Consider the following 20339-nt stretch of genomic DNA (forward strand, 5'->3'; position numbering starts at 1 on the left):
ACGTCACAATTCGTTATTTCTCTGCATTTTTTGTGTAAAAAAAAAAAAATTAAACACTGAAAAATCCTGCTTGCATAAACATTCAACCCCTGTGCTATGGAAGCTCCAAGTTTACAAAGATGAAAGATATTGCTCTAACAATTGGCTTACAATTAGCCTCTACCTGTGAATCATTAAAGGTCAGCTTTTCAGGATAAAAGACCCTCTGATTCCAGTACCATTGGTCAGACTGTGAGTCTGAAGGAAAGCTGTGAAAATGAAGACCAAAGAGCATGCTAAGGAAATTAATGATAAAGCTACAGACATGCACAAGACAGGAAAAGGCTACACAATAATATCCAAGTGCTTGCATATCTCCGTGAGCACTGTTGGAGCTGCATTATAGCACCCAGGCACTGCCTAGACCAGTGGTTCTGAACAGGTGTGTGGGGACACCCTGGTGTCCCCAGAGGTCCTGGGAGGTGCGTCGCAGGGCCAGCAGGTGGGCTGCCTCCTTATCAGCCCGGGTGGGAATTGGTTGACTTCTCTTACATTGGGGCCTGATGGGAGGTTGCTCTCATTTCCTTCTCTTCTTTCTTTCCTTCAGTGGGAGGCTGTTTCCTCCTTCACCCAGATCACAGCCAGGCACTGCCAGCTCCTGCTGTTCTGGGCCCTGATGGGATGCAAACTTTACCTTCCCCTGCTGAGTCTGGGAGTGATGCTGAGCAGGAAGGGGTGGGAAACAGGGGATCAGGAATGCTGGGCAGGGATGTGAGTGTGAGCGGATGATTGAAAGGGAGTGATTGGGAGAAGTGAAGGATGATGGAGGCATGGAAGGGGAGTGCCGGGGTGCAAGAGCCATGTTATGTCAGTTTGGGGAAGGTGCATTTCTTCTCTCTTTGTACTTTGCTTAGTGCATTTCTGTTTCTAGCTCTCCAGTTTTGCACTGCATATGCAGAGTGGCTTCAGTTCTTGTCTCCACATTTGTAATTTGTGGTCTTTTATTCTATATTTGGTGAAGGTTGGATCTGCAGGTGTGTCTGAGGTGAGATATTTTACTAGAAGGTAGGGATTTCTATCACTCTTCTTTTGTTGTGTTGCATTGGTGTTGCCTTGCTGCCTTTTCATAGGAAGGGCTATTGCTGTTTGGGTTCTTGCAATGGTATGGAAGGTTTATTACACATACGCTGAGCTTTTTTTTCAGGTTCTGTATTTTACAATGCGCCTGGTAGTAAGAGAGATGTGTTTCTGTTACTGAGGTAGCGCCAGAATATCTTTTTTTATATAGTGAGTTGTATTTGAAATATCCTAGTTCAGCTCTATATCCATTGTTTTGGGGGGGGGGGGGGGGGCGCGGAGATGCAGAATATGTGTTTTACATTTAGCCCCATGACGATCATGTGTTCAGTGTGTCTCGCATGTAAGAATTATCTGCCAGGTGTGTCCCAATAGAAAAAAGGTTGAGAACCACTGGCCTAGGCATTTCCGTCCCTCAAACTCAGCATCAGAACAAGGAGGAGACTTGTGAGGGAAGCCACAGAGAGCACAATCGCTATGAAAGAGCTACAGAGTTCAGTGGCTGAGACTGGAGTGGAGGTGCAGCAGTCAACCACATCAAGAGCTCTGCATACAACTGGCCTGCATGGGAGGGTGACTAGGAAGAGGCCATTACTGAAAAAAAGCACACATCAAAGCATGTCTGGAGTTTGCCAGAAAGCATCGGTGACCAAGCTAAAATGTGGATAAGGGTTTCTGGTCAGATGAGACAAAAATGGAGCTTTCTGGCCAAAATTTAAAATGCTGTGTGCAGCACAAACCTAACACTGCCCATTCCTGAGCAAACCCCCATCCCAACAGTAAAGTATGGGGGTGGCAGCAGCAGGATGCTGTGGGGATGCTTTTCCTGCGCAGGGACTGGGCATCTTGTTAAAACTGAAGGGTGGGTGGATGGTGCCACAGACAGGGAGATACTGCAAGACACCCTGCGTCAGTCTGCTAAAAATCTAAACTTGGGAGAAAGTTCACCTTTCGGCAAGACGATGATCCCAAGCACAAGGCCAAAGCAACACAGGAATGGTTGACCAACAAAAAGGAGAACGTTCTACAATGGCCAAGTCAAAGTCAGGATCTCAATCCAATCGAGAACCTGAGGCACTATTTGAAAATTGCAGTCCATAAGCATCATCAGACCAGCCTGGGCCAAACCTGACAGGAAGAATAAGCAAACATCACTCCCAAACAGTGTGCAAAGCTGGAGAAACTTACCCCAGCAGACCTAAAGCTGTTACTGCAGCAAAAGGTGGTTCTGAAGGGGCTGAATACTTATGCAAGCAGCATTTTTCAGTTTTTAATTTTATTTTACAAAGAATGCAGAGAAATAATGAATTGTGACTTTGAAAATCTACTTTAAGAGCAATAAACATCCTGTCTGGAACAATCTGTGTACGTGTCATTTGTAATCCACATAGATCTGATTGTTTAGGGGGTGGAATACTTTTGCAAGCCACTGTATATCTGTGCTATCCCCTCTTCTAATCACTCACTTGCTATAAAACATGTTTTCAAACACTGGCAGTTTTCTTTTTAGCACAAAAACTGGCAATTCAGAGATTAAATGTAAGGGCCCAGTTATAACCACCATGGTTTGCTCACCAACATTTCTGAACAAGGAGGAGGTGAAAGTATGTGTGGTAGTTGGAATTAATGTGTTTCATCGTCCATGTTTAAACAAGCCATACAGATTACTGGGCACATGAGATTGTATACCAAGGAAGGGGTATAAGCAATTGTCTGTCCTTGCGAGAAGATAAACTGTATATTGGTCAGACGGTGACAGGGGTGTGGAACACAAAAGCTGCATTCGTACTTTGAAGATGCAGGCACCTATGGTTGAACACTGGAGTCAGAACAAACACCACTGAAGATTAGAAATGTTTCATTCTATGCCTAGTCTCTTTAAAACATGTATGCGACACGCGCAATGTTTTCTTTTTGGACTGAATACTTTGTCCTCATCGGGTTTAAATCATGAAATAAAATGGTCTTTTTGTGAAATCAGATGAGATGAAGTAATCAAGGATGTGCTTTATTCAGCTCGACTCCATGCCAGCACGCAATTTAAACAGGTTGAATTTAAATAGATTGTGAGAGGCTATGGTATTGCAGCAGATTGCAGATGTTTGCACATCCTTTTAAATTGGCGAGAAAGTGTTGATGAATATTTATGGGTTTCGCCAGAGTTATGTTTACTTTCATGGGAACATGTAAGTTAAGCAAATAGGTTTGTAAAACTGTTTTTGTAAGTTACACAACGCAGAACTGGAAGCAACTCAAGTTACTCCAGTTTATATGCTGCATCAAAAGGAAGGTTCTGCTCTCTGCTGCTGTCAAGATAAATTCACATCATTACTTAGCAATGCTAACTGGTTATAGCACTAAGCAATATCTGACAAGTCAGTTTTAGAGTAGCACAGTGTCTTAAAGCAGATGGAAGCTTCTACATTAAGGGGTAGATTTTATAAATTTGCGCGAACAAAAGTACGCTGGATTTTATAAGATACACGCGTAGCCGTGCGTATCTTATAAAATCCGGGGTCGGCGCGCACAAGGGGGTGCACATTTGTGCAACCTGCGCGCACCGAGCCCGGCGCGCGCTGCCTGTTCCCTCCGAGGCCGCTCTGGGAATAATCGGAGCGGCCTCGGAGGGAACTTTCCTTCTGCCTCCCCTCACCTTCTCCTTCCTAATCCACCCCCCCCCCCCCCCTTGGCCGAGTTAAGTAACACCCAGGAGAAAACCTCCGAGAAGCAGCGGGACTCGGGAAGGTTTCTGAGACGTAAGGCACTAATCAATCCTATTAGTATTACTATTAGGCAAGGTTTCCTCCTGGCAATAACTTACCCACATCTCTGATAAAGTTCTGGGGCCTCTGGCCTGTGTCCACAAAGTGCTGGCAGTAATCATTGTGAGGATTGAGACTCTGGGTCCCCTAAGAAGGGAAAAGGGACAAGAGATGGGCCATGATTAAATCACGTCCGCAGTGGAGGGTGGACCTCTCCCCTACTGGTCCCCATTTATTTATCCTACTATTCAATTTATATTCTGCTTTTTGGCACTTCAAAGTGGATTATACTCAGGTACTGGGGTCATTTCTCTATCCCCAGAGGACTTACAATCAAAGGCCTAGATTCGTCATTTCGCTATAATTATAGCAGAAAGAAAAGGGGTGGGGTGAGCAGGCAGCAGCATCGCTGCGGTGCATTTTTGTCTGCCATGGTTGCAGCCACGCTGCACACTATCGCCCCCGTAGCACCAATGAAATAGCTGCAGCTATTTCCAGCGCTAACGCGGCCACTAATGTGCGACACGTTATCACCGGCAGCCCTACAGGCCCCTAAACTTCCTCCTCCCCTTTCCCTAACTTGAATTTCCAAATCGCAATAACGGCCCATCGCAATTTGATGAATTACCCTGAAAATGTGTATCTGAGGCAATAGAGGGCACCAGGGTTTTGAACCCACTGCTTTAACCACCAGGCTACTTCTCACTTCATTTCCCTTAAAAAAAATAAAATATATATATATATATATATATATATATAGTGTCAAAGGGGGCTCCTCAAAAGGAGAATCAGAACAGGTTTCTATTAGGTCACCGCCTGCATTTGCCAACGTTTTGGTGGCGCATGGTTTACAAACACCTGGAGAGGGAGGGCCACCAGGACCCAATTCAGGTGTGCATTGTTGGAGATTTTGCATGTGGTCTGTTAAAGGGGCCTAAAAAAAAAGATATAAAAAATATATTATTTATCTGCTTTAAGTATTTATCCTCTGGCAACTCCCTCCCCACCATCATTCTGAGAAAGGTGAAGAGGAGCCGCCATTAGTAAACTTTGACGTGAAAGGCACCGGAGAAGCTCTGCATCCTAATCACAGGATCAAATACTTCTACTTGTAAACAGAGGTGACCCAGAGTAAGAGCAAGGTCGTGGGTTTACAAACCTTGAGAAAAGTGCTGGAGTCCTTATAAATCTCTTCTTCGTAGGGCAGGTTTGGGTCTTCCTGCTGTGGCTCGACTTCATCCTGTGAACAGAAATTTCAAACACACTTTATGGCTTACATCAGTGCACACAGCTCTGAAGGAAGAGAACATTCTCTTACGGACGTTCAGACAGGAGGCAGAGCACTCTTATACCTCCCCCTCTGTTACACAGAAACATGGAATCTGACGCAGAAAAGGGTCTGTGCTTCCCAATTTAACTCTTATTGCGTTACCTTTCCCACCACACCTTTGTAACTAGTCAGTATGCTGATTAGCTAATGTTTTATGTTTTTAGTACAAGATATTGATTGTTGATTCTGTGTGTTTTATTGTGTTTCTTACTGTTCATAATAAGCGGGCTATACGTATTAATAAAGATCCTCTGTGCTTATCCCATGCCTTTCTGAATTAGTTACTGTTTTAGCATCCAACGCTCTTTTCTTGAATAAATATTTTCAGTTACCTCCTTGGAGTCTGATAGCATGACCTCATCTTGTCAAAATTTCCTTTCCACTCACCAAGATTAGCTTCTTGTGCCTCAATTTCCCCTTTCAGGTATGTGAAAGTCTTTCTTCTGTACACATTTTGTCCGTCAGACCCTGCACCATTCTGGTAGCCTCTCCCTGGATCGCCTCCAGCCTATTTCCTTTCAGAAGGAGCGCCAGCCATTTTTATGTTTTATCAGATGTTCTTGATATCTTTAATGTTTTTGCTTATGTGTTTGTTTGTCCATGTTTTAAATTTATAATTGGTATTTATGTATGTGATTCCTGTAATCCACACTAAACATGATGGAAGTAGCAGAATAGGAAACATTTCAAATAAAATAAATGAGACAACGCTCCAGGTGAGGTATCATCACTTTTTTTTTTAGTGGATTATGTTTCTCCCCAGCATCCTTCTGACTCTGGCCATCACTTTACCACCGTTTCCCTACCTAAGATTTCCAGGTATAATCACCTTTAGGTCCCTCTCCTACTTAGAGTTGATATGTGTGCCTGAGCTTGAGACCAACATGGAGACGGCAACTGACCCAGAATCCTCTGCTTTCTTAGCCTTTCTGGCTGTGTGAACTTTAAATGCCCTACTGAGCCTGACCTGGAGGAATTCCAAGGACACCTGGACAGCAGTTGAAGCTGGCAACAAATTGTGATGCCTAATTATAGGGTCACCAAGAGCAGAAGGCAACGGTCAGAACCTCAGGCTAGAATGTTGGTTACAGGGGCATCTGTAAACACAGCACACAGCCTACGATATAACGATTGCCCTGAACAGCAAGATTTTAACAGAGCAAAGGATTATCTAAAGAGTGATGGTAAATGGGCCCCAACGTGGAGAACTGGTCAGGGTAATTTAGGGATAATTTATCATGCTGTTGACATGACAACCTATGTAAATAATACTCCAAGAGGTCACGCAACTTAAGAATTTCTGACCTAGTACTGTATTGGATTTTACCTATAAAAGAAGGATCAGTTCATGTATACAACGAGATGCTGGTGGTCAGTTTGTCAGAGAAAGGGCATCCAACATCTCCCAAGAGTACTTATATTGCTCAATAAAAAATTATGCTTTCTGCAAAATCTAAGTGTTCTTGTATCCATGGGTAAGCGTCATAAAGAGTGTTTTGGCTCTTAACAGAACCTTGGATCTCTACTCCTCAAATGCAGAACTGTGTACTTTTTTTGCATTGTTCAGAGTATTTCAGACAAGAGTTTTCTGAGTGGATGCAATTTTTAGTCACTAAGCAAAGTTTAGGCCTAGAACAAACCCAAAGACCTGTGCTCTGCACGACAGGCAGACTCTGCACAGATAATGTCATCATATGACCAATCAACCCCAATGAAAACAAACTACTTAAAACCTGAGCTATCAGGAATTACAGATTTTACATGCATGCACAAATATTGAGAAATTACTTACCTGATAATTTCCTTTTCTTTAGGACAATCAGATGAATCCAGAACAAGTGGGTTATGCACCTCTACCAGCAGATGGAGCAAACTGATGTCACAGTATATATTATCCCAGCCCGCCAGTATTCTCTTCAAAAGCAGCTGTGGACAGACCATCAAAAAACTTGATTTAAAAACAGATAACCATGTCAATACTCAGCCAACGGGCAACACTGAGCTCAGACAAGAAACATATTAACATTAGTCTAGGGAGTGGATTAACACTTACCAGTAATCCCTGTAACACGTGGCCATGCAGGAGAACCACACTACAATCATTCGGCAGCCAAGGGAAGGAAGTTGGATTCATCTGACTGCCCTAAAGAAAAGGAGACCATCAGGTAAGCAGTAACCATCCAGTCAGATGAATCCAGAACAAGCGAGGTGTACCCAAGCTACTCCCGAATAGGGCAGAAGGCTGCATCCTCCTGGCCTTGCACATCCAGACGATAATACCTGGAAAAGGTGCGTAAGGAGGACCACGTCGATGGGAGATAGCAACCTAACTTCCACCCATGACACCGCCTGAGCCTTGGTGGAATGAGCCCTAACCTGACTAGGTAATGGCTTGCCAGCATCAACGTATGCCACCATGACTACCTCCTTAATCCAGTGAGCTATTGTAGCCTGCGAGGCCAGCTCTCCTCGTTAGTATCACCAAGAAGGACAAACAGGTGATCCACTTTCCATAAAGGCCTCAATAACCTCCAGATACCGGACGATCTGTCTCTTGACAACCAAGGGTCGCAACAGACTATACTCCTCTACATTTCTCTCTCTGTCCAGAGATGGCAGAGAGGTGGACTGATTCAAGTGAAATTAAGTGACCACCTTCAGCAAAAAAACGAAGGAACAGCATGTAGCTGATTCACCCCTGGAGTCATCTGGAGGAGTTACTCCTAGCATGACAAAGCCTGCAGATTGGAAACTCTCCGCGCAGAACAAATTGCCACAAGAAACATGGTTTTCAAGGTCAGTAACTGCAAGGATAGGTTAAGCATCGGTCTAAACATTGGACCCGCTAAGAAATCCAAGTCAAGACTCCATAAGGGTACCAGAATTGCAAGGGAGGACAAATATGTTCCACTCCTTTCAGGAAACGGGCCTCATCAGGATGAGGCGACAAGGAAACACCATTTACATGGCCCCTGAAACAGGCAAGAGCCGCTACTTGTATCTTTAAGAAATTAAGTCAAGCCATCCTGCAAAAAATTCCATAATGAGCAGGATCTTGGCTGAATGAGGAAGAGTATCTTGATCCTCACTCCAAGCCTCGAACACTCACTAAACCCGCACATAGGCCAAGGAAGTGGAGAACTTTCTAGTTATAAGCAAACTGGAAATCACTGCCACCAAGTATCCATGTTTCAGCGAGCGAGCCCTCTCGAGGGCCATACCATAAGACAAAACAGAGTCGGATCTTCGAGAAGACCCAACCCTACCTTAACAGGTTCCTGTGTGCTGAAGAAGGAATATGTTCCGAAACGCTGCAGTGTTGGGCATATTACGACAGGCACTTAACCCGGTGCTTTATGATGGATGCTTGAATATGGTTGCTTGAGTATGGATGCAGCTCCATCACTGCTCTCTACATTAATGGTGGGGGAGGAAGGGAAATAGAACCAAGAGCTAAAAGAAACAGATAAGTATGAGAGAAAAAATGTGTGAAGCTTGCTGGGCAGACTGGATGGGCCGTTTGGTCTTCTTCTGCCGTCATTTCTATGAGTTCTTAAATAGTCCACTTAAAAAATTGTATGTAAGAAATATCATGTTTTTCATCTGACATCTCCATTCAAATATCTTCTGAAGTCTGAAAGATGGCTGAATCAGCAGAATGTAAACTTGCAGTTTTCTTTTTGCAGAAATCAGCAAAAGATTTCTTTTTTGGACATGATTGTGTGCAAACAGTTACTCCTGGGGGAATTCTGCGCTACTGCAGAATTTGCGCAGAATCCCTCCTTCCCGCAGATTTACACCGTTGCCTCGCCGATTTCCTCCCTCACCGGAAAACTATTCAAAACAGGAAGGACAGCGGCCATCGAGGGACAGGCAGAAAATAGCAGCAGAGACCCCGGCATGCCGTGAACGGAGCGTGTCCCGCGGCACACGCTCTGTTTGCGGCGAAGATGAAGGCCCGTGTGCGTCATTTGCGGCGAAAAGGGAAGGCCCCCTGTGTGCCGCGATCAGCGCACACAGGGGGCCTTCATCTTCGCCGCGAACAGAGTGTGTGCCGCGGGACACGCTCCGTTCGCGGCATGCCGAGGTCTCTGCTGCTATTTTCTGCTCAAGATGAAAATGAAAGGCCCACGTGTGCTGCGAATGGCGTGCCGGGCCTTCATCTTCGCCGCGAATGGCGCGGGTCCTACGGCATGCCGGTGAGAGAGAATGTGTCGGGGAGAGGAGGGTGAGAGAGAGCATGGAGGGGGGGATGCCAATGAGAGAGAATGTGTATGTGAGAGAAGGGGGTGGACAGAGAGCATGGTTGGTTAGAGGGGGGTGGGAGGATGCTGGTGAGAGAGAATGTGTGTGTGTAAGAGAGGAGAGGGGGTGCTTGAGTGTAGATTTCAGAGAGGGAGCCTATATGGGGGGGAAGGGAGTTCGTGTGTGTGCGCGTGTGTGTCCCCCCCAAAGGGACACTCTTACAGTGAATTTCTAGGGAAATTCTGCTCAAAATATTTAAAAATTCTGCAATTTTAAGTAATAACTTTTTTCCAAAATAATTTAAAATTTAATTACTTAAAGACTCTATATTCTTCCCGAATCCAATGAAATTCACCGAAATAATGGCTCACTTCCTCAAATTAATACAAAAATCATAAACTAGAGTCCTTGAGGAAAACTGCAAACTTGCAGAATTTATATTTATAAATGCCTATTTAAAATACTTTCTAAAAACCAATAGGGAATGGTATCAGAATAAATGGTGCTTCCAATCTCATGGGCTCTTGCCCTTACAGGGCTACAACCCCTCTCTTGTATGAGCACTATCTGATCACGACACTTACCACTTCCCATATGGTGTTTTTTATATTTTTATTTGTGTGTATATTTATCTGTTTAACCCTATTTTAATGTGCAAAAACCTCTCATTTAAAATTCCCCGTTTAAAGCACACACCTCACCTTCCCATTTAAATCATGTGTTAGCTTTTCTCTTATAGTGTAGTCACCTCTCTTATTACTATATTTAAACTTATCTCTTATGCCAAATCACAATCGTCTTTCTCGCTGTTATTTTCTGGTTCGCCCGAAATTGACAAATAAAGCTTAGATAAATGCTTGCTTAAAAAGCTTGGTTTCAAAAATCTTTTAGACAACAATAACCAGATACAGGTATTAATACCAATACTGTATACAATATTCAATTTTTCCAGCAGAAACAACAAGAGATCAGTTTCTCTTCACTAAATACAGTCCATGGTATCATCGCAAGAATAGTTACGAACCATATTTTCCCCTGAAGAAGTCGTTTCCAGGGCGAAACAGAGACCTTTCTAGGGAGAGGAAGATCACTGGACAAAGCAGAAGTATAGCAGAGACTACGCAGAATACATAATCATCATTGGGACAACAGTCCTGTGAAACAATTACAAAGTATTCTCTCTTGTGGCTCAACTATATCCCCTCTTTAAAGAAGGTGTCATCCATCTGACTCATTTACTATTCACTAAGTCCAGCTCTAATGCAACAGATTCATTATTGTTTCATCACTAGCACTCTGTACATATTTTGACAATGCTTTATGCAGATATCGATATGCACTATAGAGAGAGTTTAGAAGTGGTGTGATGAGGAATGTTTGACTAGGACAGGTGATATATATGTATTTGTTATTGTGCCAATTTTATCTTTTGAATAGTTTTGATATTCTTTGCCATTGTATAATAAAGTTTGCTACATTAAGTATCTTATATACACATATAGATATATATATGTATACACACACACACACTTTATGTTTTTTTAAACAGCTGAGCTTGGCCTTACCTGGCTGAGCACAGAGACGGTCTCCGACCGCAGGGGGAGAGGGCATATGCCGTCACTGCCGCGCTCGGCTTCCTGCACCCGCTGCCTTTCAGCCACTTAAGCAGCTAAGTCCATGCTGGCTGAAAAACCAGCTACCGAACCAAGGCACTCATCTGAGGGACCATGGAAATCACCTCAACAATTCTCAACTGGGGGAGGGACTGTTTGGTATCTCTCCAGGAGAGCAGGGTGAATTTAATATTCTTAATTCTCCTTTTTCAAAATGAAGCAATCCCCAGAAGGAGATGGAGAATTCTGGCAGGTTGATGTTACCGCAGGGGTAAATAGATACTGTGACGTCACCATGCTCCGGCTCCATCTGCTGGAGATGGAGAATTCTGGCAGGTTGATGTCACCGCAGGGGTATATAGATACTGTGACGTCACCATGCTCCGGCTCCATCTGCTGGAGATGGAGAATTCTGGCAGGTTGATGTTACCGCAGGGGTAAATAGATACTGTGACGTCACCATGCTCCGGCTCCATCTGCTGGAGATGGAGAATTCTGGCAGGTTGATGTCACCGCAGGGGTATATAGATACTGTGACGTCACCATGCTCCGGCTCCATCTGCTGGAGATGGAGAATTCTGGCAGGTTGATGTTACCGCAGGGGTAAATAGATACTGTGACGTCACCATGCTCCGGCTCCATCTGCTGGAGATGGAGAATTCTGGCAGGTTGATGTTACCGCAGGGGTAAATAGATACTGTGACGTCACCATGCTCCGGCTCCATCTGCTGGTAGAGGTGCATAACCCACTTGTTCTGGGATTCATCTGACTGGACACTAAGAAGTTTGGTCTTTCATGACCTGGGCAGCAGTGCAAGATTCCTGTACTGACAGATATAGAGCATGAGGAAAGGAAGTCAAGCAGCAGATTTACAACTTCCTTCCTGTAGCCCTGGCATCACCAGGATGCAAAGTCTTGGAAAGTGACAAAACAGTGGAAGAGATGAGACATAAATTTCAGGCTGCTGCTGTTAAAACGAGAAAAGACTTTCTAAAGCTTACAACATTACACTGTTTGCACTCTGCCTTCATGAAATCCCGTGTAAGATCCCACCACAGTGGAGCACTGCAGCCGCAGCGAAAGCAGATTTTCACCCAAACGAGGCACCTGCTCAGCGACCCTTCCACTTCCCTTACCTTATATTCCTCGACCTCCTCATCAGCTTCCCCCTCCTCTGGGTATTTGCGTTTTGCATTTGGTCCTGAAGTATCATATGAAGCCCTAGAAACAGGAAGGAAAATGGCTTGTTAAACCAGCTCTCACAGAAATAGACTGACGTCCTATCCCAGCGATGCAGCAATGCACAGGGCTACCAAAGCAAGCCCCCCAGTCACCCTAGGGCCTGGCCCTCAGTGCGTGGAAAAGGAGTGCTCAAAATTAATTTTTAAAAAAACCTCACACTGTAATCATAACGCCACACATATCTGCTCTAAAGCCAGGCGGCTGTTTAATTATCTGCGAAGTCCCAACTCAAGAGAGTCCTAAGGAACAAATAAATGATTCAACCAGAGACCTGAGGTAGACAGCAGGAGCCAGGCTCCGGGGGGGGGAAAAAAAAAAATTTAGCATCTGAATTTCCTCCAGCAGTGCAGACAAACATGTCGTTCCTCCCTACCTGGAGATGGAGGAAGAGAGATCAGCCTTCTCTATGAAATAGTCATAGCTACTTACATGAATAAGTCTCGAAAATTCCTCAGTATTCTAATAACAAAGCACTAAGTACATCCCAAATATTAATAGATAATAAACTTGTAACAAATTTCAGAACCGGATCTCTGACAGAACCACTTCTCAATTACAGGAAGAAAATATAAACAAAAAATGTATACATACACTAGGCTAGTGGTTAGAGCAGTGGCTACGAACCAGGAGACCAGCGTTCGAGTCTGCTGTCATTCCTTGTGACCTTGGACAAGTCACTTTACCCTCCATTGCCTCAGCTACAATCTTAGATTGTAAGCCCTCTGGGGATAGGGAAATACCTACAGTACCTGAATGTAATCTGCTTTGAAGCACTGAAAAAAGTGCGAAAAGAGGAATATAAATATAAAAGATTCCTGTGAATAGGCATTTCTTATCTATATGATCTTGAAGAAGCATGTCCACCATACCAGAGTCCTGGACTGGTGGAGCAGGAAAGGAAATTAGCAGGTAAGAAATGTATCCTCCTTCCTCACCCTGCTACACGAGGCAGACAGGTGGGAACTACGAAAGCCCAGCTAGTCTGGGATGGAAGAAGCAAGGGCCGCCCTAATGACACCAGCTCCAAAAGCCGTGTCCTCTCTAGCTCTAACGGCTGAACAGCAATGCTTGACAAAAAGTTCAGAGGACCAAGCAGCTGCTTCACAAATGTCTTCTAGCGCAATAACCACAGCTTTGGCCCAGGAAGAGGACTGAGCCCAGGCAGAAGAGAAAGAACTCGACACAAAGGAGACAGCGTCAATCCATCTGGCCAAAGGTTTTGAAGCCCTGCTCACACCCTGACACTCATCCTTGGAAAAAGCCATGAGGCAAATGGACAGAGTCAGATGAAATACTGAAAGCAGCTTGGTTAAGGCAGGCACCAGCCAAATAGTTACTGAATCAGCAGAAATCACAAGGAAAGGATCCCTATAGGATATGGCTTGTGGCTCTGAAATATGCTGATCCAAATAGATCGCAACCAAAAAATACCACTTTAACAAACCCTTGACAGACACCTGCCTCAGAAGCTCAAAGGAGATTGGGAGGGGAGGGGAGGAATCTAAGGCTTCAAAACTCAAATTAAGGTCCCACAGAGGAACCACTGTTCTTAAAGGAGATCATAGTCTCTTATGCCCCTGAAAAAAGCAAACAACTTCGGGATGGAAAGCCACCAAAAGACCCCCCCATCTCACCTTTATAACAGGAAATAGCAGCTACCTGGACCTTCAGAAAAATCCACACCCTGCTGGAGAAAGGCTAAAATGACAATCAGCAGCCTGTCATGGAGAAACTGAACACTGCAAAATGCCTCAAAAACCAGCCACAAATTTCTTACAGATTTTCAACAGAGTGGCAGTTACAGAAAAAGAATAGACTTTCCACTGCAAACTCGATCTCTCAAGAGCCAAGCCAGAAGTTTAAAGGGCGAAGGGTCATCCATGATGACTGGACCTTGAGACAGGAAGCTTCTGGTCTCTGAAAACCTCAGCGGTACGTCTATCAAAAGTCTTATGAGACCTGTCTACCCTCAGTCCAGAGCCACCAAGACCGTCAGGACCAGTTCATTCTCCAACCTTCTCCCTATTAAGGGTCACGTAGGGAACACCTACAGCAAATCCCCTCTTGACCAAGGTTGGTCTAGAGCATCTATACTTTCGGATTTCCCTGAGAATAAAGAATTGGCAAACCTTAGCATTCCTGCAAGTCCCCATGAGATCCATTAAAAACAAAGGACGATGACCCCAATGGTCCAAAATGATCTGAAATGTGGCATGATTGAGTTCCCATTGATGTGGTTGCTTTATTATAAGTCATGCCTATTGCAGGAGAAAGATCAAAATGGTGGCTCATATATACATCTGTTAAGATAAAAGCATTGGAGGAATAAAATATGAGAAAGTTTTGTGCAGAAAAATAATTCTGAGCTGTGATTGGGAAGACGAATCATCTTGACACAGTCTGAGCACAACGAACTTGGGGAGTAAAATTTGCCATGTTGATCATATTTAACATCGCTGGTGCGAATACAATGGACAGTGGAATCACTGTATGTTATGTCAATATCTCTACTTAATACTATTGTTGTTTGAACATAAGGGTGGTATCAGAGATACATTTTTAGGGAGAGGTGTGGGTAGGATATGAGTGTATGATTGAGATTGTGGTAGTGTGAGTGAGTGGTGGGGTGGGGTGGTTTAAACATGTTTATTACAAATGTTTAAAGATGTGATATCAGTGAAGTGCAAGAAGAACAAAAGTGTGTATATAAGATACATTTTTAGGGAGATGTGTGGGTAGGGTATGAGTGTATGAATGAGATTGAGGGAAGTGTTAAGGGAGTGTGAATGAGATTGTGGTAGTGCGAGTGAGTGGTGGGGTGGGGTGGTTTAAACATGTTTATTACAAATGTTTAAAGATGTGGTATCAGTGAAGTGCAATAAGAACAAAAGTGTGTATATAAGATACATTTTAGAAACAGTGTGAAGTGCAAATATAACAGAACAAGAACAAGGAAAGGATTGGGTTGGGTAAGTAGAGCGTATATATTGAGACTGTTTTCTGAAAGGGAAATGGGATATTGTAGAGATTAAAAGCTCCAACAAGTCACATCTCCCTTCTTTCCCACCTTTTGGATGTCTTCAGCCAAATCTCTGTCCAGTTCTTCTGTCTGATTCGGAGGCCTGTAGACCACACCAGCGTGAATGGAAGTGCCTTTTTGTTTTTAGTAAGATATCCTACAGTGCTTTTTCCTGCCTCCCTCCACTACACTTCAGTTACTCGGATAGGTTTTTTTTTTTGACAGAAAGATACTTCTCCGCCTTTTTTACCTTTCCTTAAGAGTTTGTAGCCTGGGATGGTCTTATCCCATCCACGAGACTCACTAAACAGAATAGATACAACATGCAAGGCTCCCTCTGCCATCAGGGTCTGAAAGCATTTGGGCACAGAGCTTGCTGCTCTTCCCAGACACCTTTTCTGTGCTTTTGCCGGAAGTGAATTAATTGTATTCTTTTCTCCAACCACTTCCTGTATTTGTCTGCACTGGAGAGGACATTTCCATTCCACTGACGTCCTTCTGCCACCCCAAGATTTCGTTTAAATGCCCAATGGCATATGTTCTCACTTAGGATCCTTTTTCCTTGCTGCAGACAGATGCAGGCCATCTTTGCAATGTAAACAATTATTCCATACGCTGCCCCAACCCCCTCTGTATCTAAATCCTCCTCTTTTATACCAGGTTTTGAGCCCTGTATTTAAATTGTCTATCGGACCCAGCCCTTTCCTTCCCGTGAACAAATAACTCTTCTGAAAAGGCAATAGTCTGCTGTGCCCAAGCTGCTTTCCCAGATTCTGGGACGCTGTTTCTAGTGAACTCATTGGATCCCAATTCTTTACTTTCTCCCTCTGGTTTGTATTTCTGCCAGCTGAGGATCCCAGACTGCATTCGATTGTGTCCCCCTCAAACGTTAGTGCCTCAGGTGATATCCCCTCCCAGCAGAAGGAGCTTTCTGTTAAGGTGTTTGGTAGCATTTTGTGTTTCTGTTGGACACTACTCCAGCAGAGAGGCATTCTGCTTCACAGCTTGATGGCATTATGCCAATATTAATATATCATCATATTATATTATGTTATCTGTTATATGTACGGGCACTGCCCAATGGTTTTTTGTTCACTGTGAACCGATACGATGTGCGAACGGATATCGGTATAAAAGAAATGTTAAATAAATAAATAAATAAATTATGCAGTTGCAGCCTACCTTGAGTGTCTTTTCAAGTACCACTTCAGCTTCCATTTTGAAGCATTTTCCAGTGCAGATAATGTGTTCTCTATGGGTTATATCATTTTTGGATGCCTGTCACAGATCTTACCCTTCTATACTCCAGCAGAGAGGCATTCTGCTTCACAGCGTGATGGCATTATGCAGTTGCAGCTTACCTTGAGTGTCTTTTCAAGTACCACTTCAGCTTCCATTTTGAAGCATTTTCCAGTGCAGATAATGTGTTCTCTATGAGATATCATTTTTGGATGCCTGTCACAGATCTTACCCTTCTATAGTCCAGCAGAGAGGCATTCTGCTTCACAGCTTGATGGCATTATGCAGTTGCAGCTTACCTTGAGTGTCTTTTCAGGTACCACTTCAGCTTCCATTTTGAAGCATTTTCCAGTGCAGATAATGTGTTCTCTATGAGATATCATTTTTGGATGCCTGTCACAGATCTTACCCTTCTATACTCCAGCAGAGAGGCATTCTGCTTCACAGCTTGATGGCATTATGCAGTTGCAGCTTACCTTGAGTGTCTTTTCAGGTCCCAATTCAGCTTCCATTTTGAAGCATTTTCCAGTGCAGATAATGTGTTCTCTATGGGTTATCATTTTTGGATGCCTGTCACAGATCTTACCCTTCTATACTCCAGCAGAGAGGCATTCTGCTTCACAGCTTGATGGCATTATGCAGTTGCAGCTTACCTTGAGTGTCTTTTCAGGTACCACTTCAGGTTCCATTTTGAAGCATTTTCCAGTGCAGATAATGTGTTCTCTATGGGTTATCATTTTTGGATGCCTGTCACAGATCTTACCCTTCTATACTCCAGCAGAGAGGCATTCTGCTTCACAGCTTGATGGCATTATGCAGTTGCAGCTTACCTTGAGTGTCTTTTCAGGTCCCAATTCAGCTTCCATTTTGAAGCATTTTCCAGTGCAGATAATGTGTTCTCTATGGGTTATCATTTTTGGATGCCTGTCACAGATCTTACCCTTCTATAGTCCAGCAGAGAGGCATTCTGCTTCACAGCTTGATGGCATTATGCAGTTGCAGCCTACCTTGAGTGTCTTTTCAGGTACCACTTCAGCTTCCATTTTGAAGCATTTTCCAGTGCAGATAATGTGTTCTCTATGGGTGATATCATTTTTGGATGTCTGTCACAGATCTTACCCTTCTAGAGCCCACAGTAATCTATCAAAAAGTTTTTATTTATATTTAAAGTAATATATCAAAAGTTTTTCCTTCTCTTGTAACTACCTCCATACCTTGTTACAGTTGTACGTTATTATAGTTTTATAGTTATATGTAAAGCCCCTCCCGTTTGGGCATCTCACTGTTTTATGTAAACCAGAGTGATTTGTATCTGATACAAGAACTTCGGTATATAAAAATTATAAATAAATAAATAAATAAATCTATTCATGGGTTTCCGAATCTTCTGTGGGAGTGAGGGAAGACATTCTGGATGTCACAAAGTTGGGGAGGGTTTTTGTTTTTTTAAAATATAGGCAACCCCATTTTTATTGGAGACAGCTGAAGGTAAATGGGACAAGACTTGAGCTTCCAAGATGGTCTGCATTAAGACCAAGGCTCCACAATTGTTAAATACAATAGCACAAAAATAGAAAAGGATTAAGTCTCACTAAATTCAATTTCTCAAAAATAAAATCTTTATTCTGTAATATTATTACAACATGAAAATTACATACATGACTCCAATCAATGTTTTTACAAAAAATCTTATACAAATATATCACAAATTTATATATTTTTATACAAACATGCTCTATTCATACAAACATTCAATATTAACAAAAACCCACCATTCACAAACCCTTATTTAAAATCCCAATTAAAAACCATACAACACACACACATCAAATACATATCACAATCATACATCACACCACCACTTAAGGAATCCTCAAGTCAGAGATAACTTACATACATATCCCACTCTAAAAAAATAAATAAATAAAATACATTTAATTCAAATCAGCAGCAAATATAAATACGAAGACTTCAATCTTGATGTTGAGATTCCAAATAATTTTTTATGTAGCTTTGATTGCAGGAGTGAAGGGAATGGCGTTGCTTTAAACATTAGTCATCGATTAAGTGGTAGACGTCAGGTGTGGTGTTTGCCGAAATCTGTTGTATGCTGTAGTAGTTATTTTTTTCCTTCCATTGAGAAGTATCCCTGAAACAGCCTCAGTTGGGAGGCGAAACATGTGCCCTTGGTTAGGATAATGTTGAGACATGAATGAGAGAGATTCACTTTTGGTATATTGTTGAAAAGTGGATGAGAGAAGATTTTGGTTTAGAGTTAAGTCAATCTACGATGGATAAAACTCCATGACGCACATGAAAGGGATTGTCTCTAGAGGTGATTCACCCATGACAAAAGAAATTTTATAACATCAAAAATGATTTGGATACTGACACCAAGATTGAAGAGTCTTTGTATTTATATTAACTGATGTTTTGAATTAAATGTTTGGGGTTTTTTTTGTTTTGGGGGGGAGGGGTTGTTTATTTTAGAGTGGATGTGTATGTAATTTGTTGTCTTTGTTTTGAGGATTCCTTGAGTAGTATTTGTGATTTATGATTGTGATATGTATTGTGTGTGGTATATTGTTTTTAACTGGAATTTTGAATATGGGTTTATGAATGGTGGGTTTTTGTTAATATTGTATTTATATGAAAAAATATGAATACAGCATGCTTGTATAAAAATATATAAAACTGTGATATATTTGTAAAAACGATTTTTTGTAAAAGATCATTGATTGAAGGAGTCATATAGTGTACTGAAACATAGCTTGAATGTAACTGTTTCTATGTTGTAATATTACAGAATAAAGATTGTATTTTTGAGATATTGAGTTTAGTGAGACTTACCCCCTTTCTATTGAAGTATTTTTTGGGGGAAGTGATTCATTCATTAGTGGCCAATATTGATTTTGTAGATTTGTTTTACTGCACATCTGCATTGCAATGAGTTTCAGCTCTCAATTTTCTAGTGCCCTTGTACATGTGCCCTAAGACTATATACAAAAAACAAGGCCAGGAGTGGGTGGGAGATGGGGTAGTTGGGAGGGCACTTCAAACCCCAACTAATTTTCTTAAATGCTGTTCAAAAGGCTTTTCCAGAAGAGTATAAGGATTCCTAAAGATAACAAAAAAGCAGCTTCTATAGGAAAGCAGCCCTCCCTTTTCTAAGATACATATTTGGGATTTGAACAGGGCAATATGCACATAAGAACATAAGAAAATGCCATACTGGGTCAGACCAAGGGTCCATCAAGCCCAGCATCCTGTTTCCAACAGTGGCCAATCCAGGCCATAAGAACCTGGCAAGTACCCAAAAACTAAGTCTATTCCATGTAACCATTGCTAATGGCAGTGGCTATTCTCTAAGTGAACTTAATAGCAGGTAATGGACTTCTCCTCCAAGAACTTATCCAATCCTTTTTTAAACACAGCTATACTAACTGCACTAACCACATCCTCTGGCAACAAATTCCAGAGTTTAATTGTGCGTTGAGTAAAAAAGAACTTTCTCCGATTAGTTTTAAATGTGCCCCATGCTAACTTCATGGAGTGCCCCCTAGTCTTTCTACTATCCGAAAGAGTAAATAACTGATTCCCATCTACCTGTTCTAGACCTCTCATGATTTTAAACACCTCTATCATATCCCCCCTCAGTCGTCTCTTCTCCAAGCTGAAAAGTCCTAACCTCTTTAGTCTTTCCTCACAGGGGAGTTGTTCCATTCCCCTTATCATTTTGGTCGCCCTTCTCTGTACCTTCTCCATTGCAATTATATCTTTTTTGAGATGCGGCGACCAGAATTGTACACAGTATTCAAGGTGCGGTCTCACC

The 20339-nt window shown here is 42.6% G+C and overlaps 1 protein-coding gene across 1 annotated transcript in view; it reads right to left on the minus strand.

The window, feature by feature from the left end:
• Positions 1–20339, minus strand: part of METTL14 (methyltransferase like 14) — a 117821-nt gene that overhangs the window by 81637 nt on the left and 15845 nt on the right. The window contains exons 3-5 of the mRNA XM_029614955.1: positions 12144–12228; positions 4978–5058; positions 3878–3965 (exon numbers count right to left, since the gene is read on the minus strand). Of these exons, the coding sequence (XP_029470815.1) occupies positions 3878–3965; positions 4978–5058; positions 12144–12228 (254 nt within the window). The remainder of the gene's footprint in view (positions 1–3877; positions 3966–4977; positions 5059–12143; positions 12229–20339) is intronic.

The sequence above is a fragment of the Rhinatrema bivittatum genome, chromosome 1 (genome assembly GCF_901001135.1).
Source record: "Rhinatrema bivittatum chromosome 1, aRhiBiv1.1, whole genome shotgun sequence".
NCBI lineage: Eukaryota > Metazoa > Chordata > Amphibia > Gymnophiona > Rhinatrematidae > Rhinatrema > Rhinatrema bivittatum.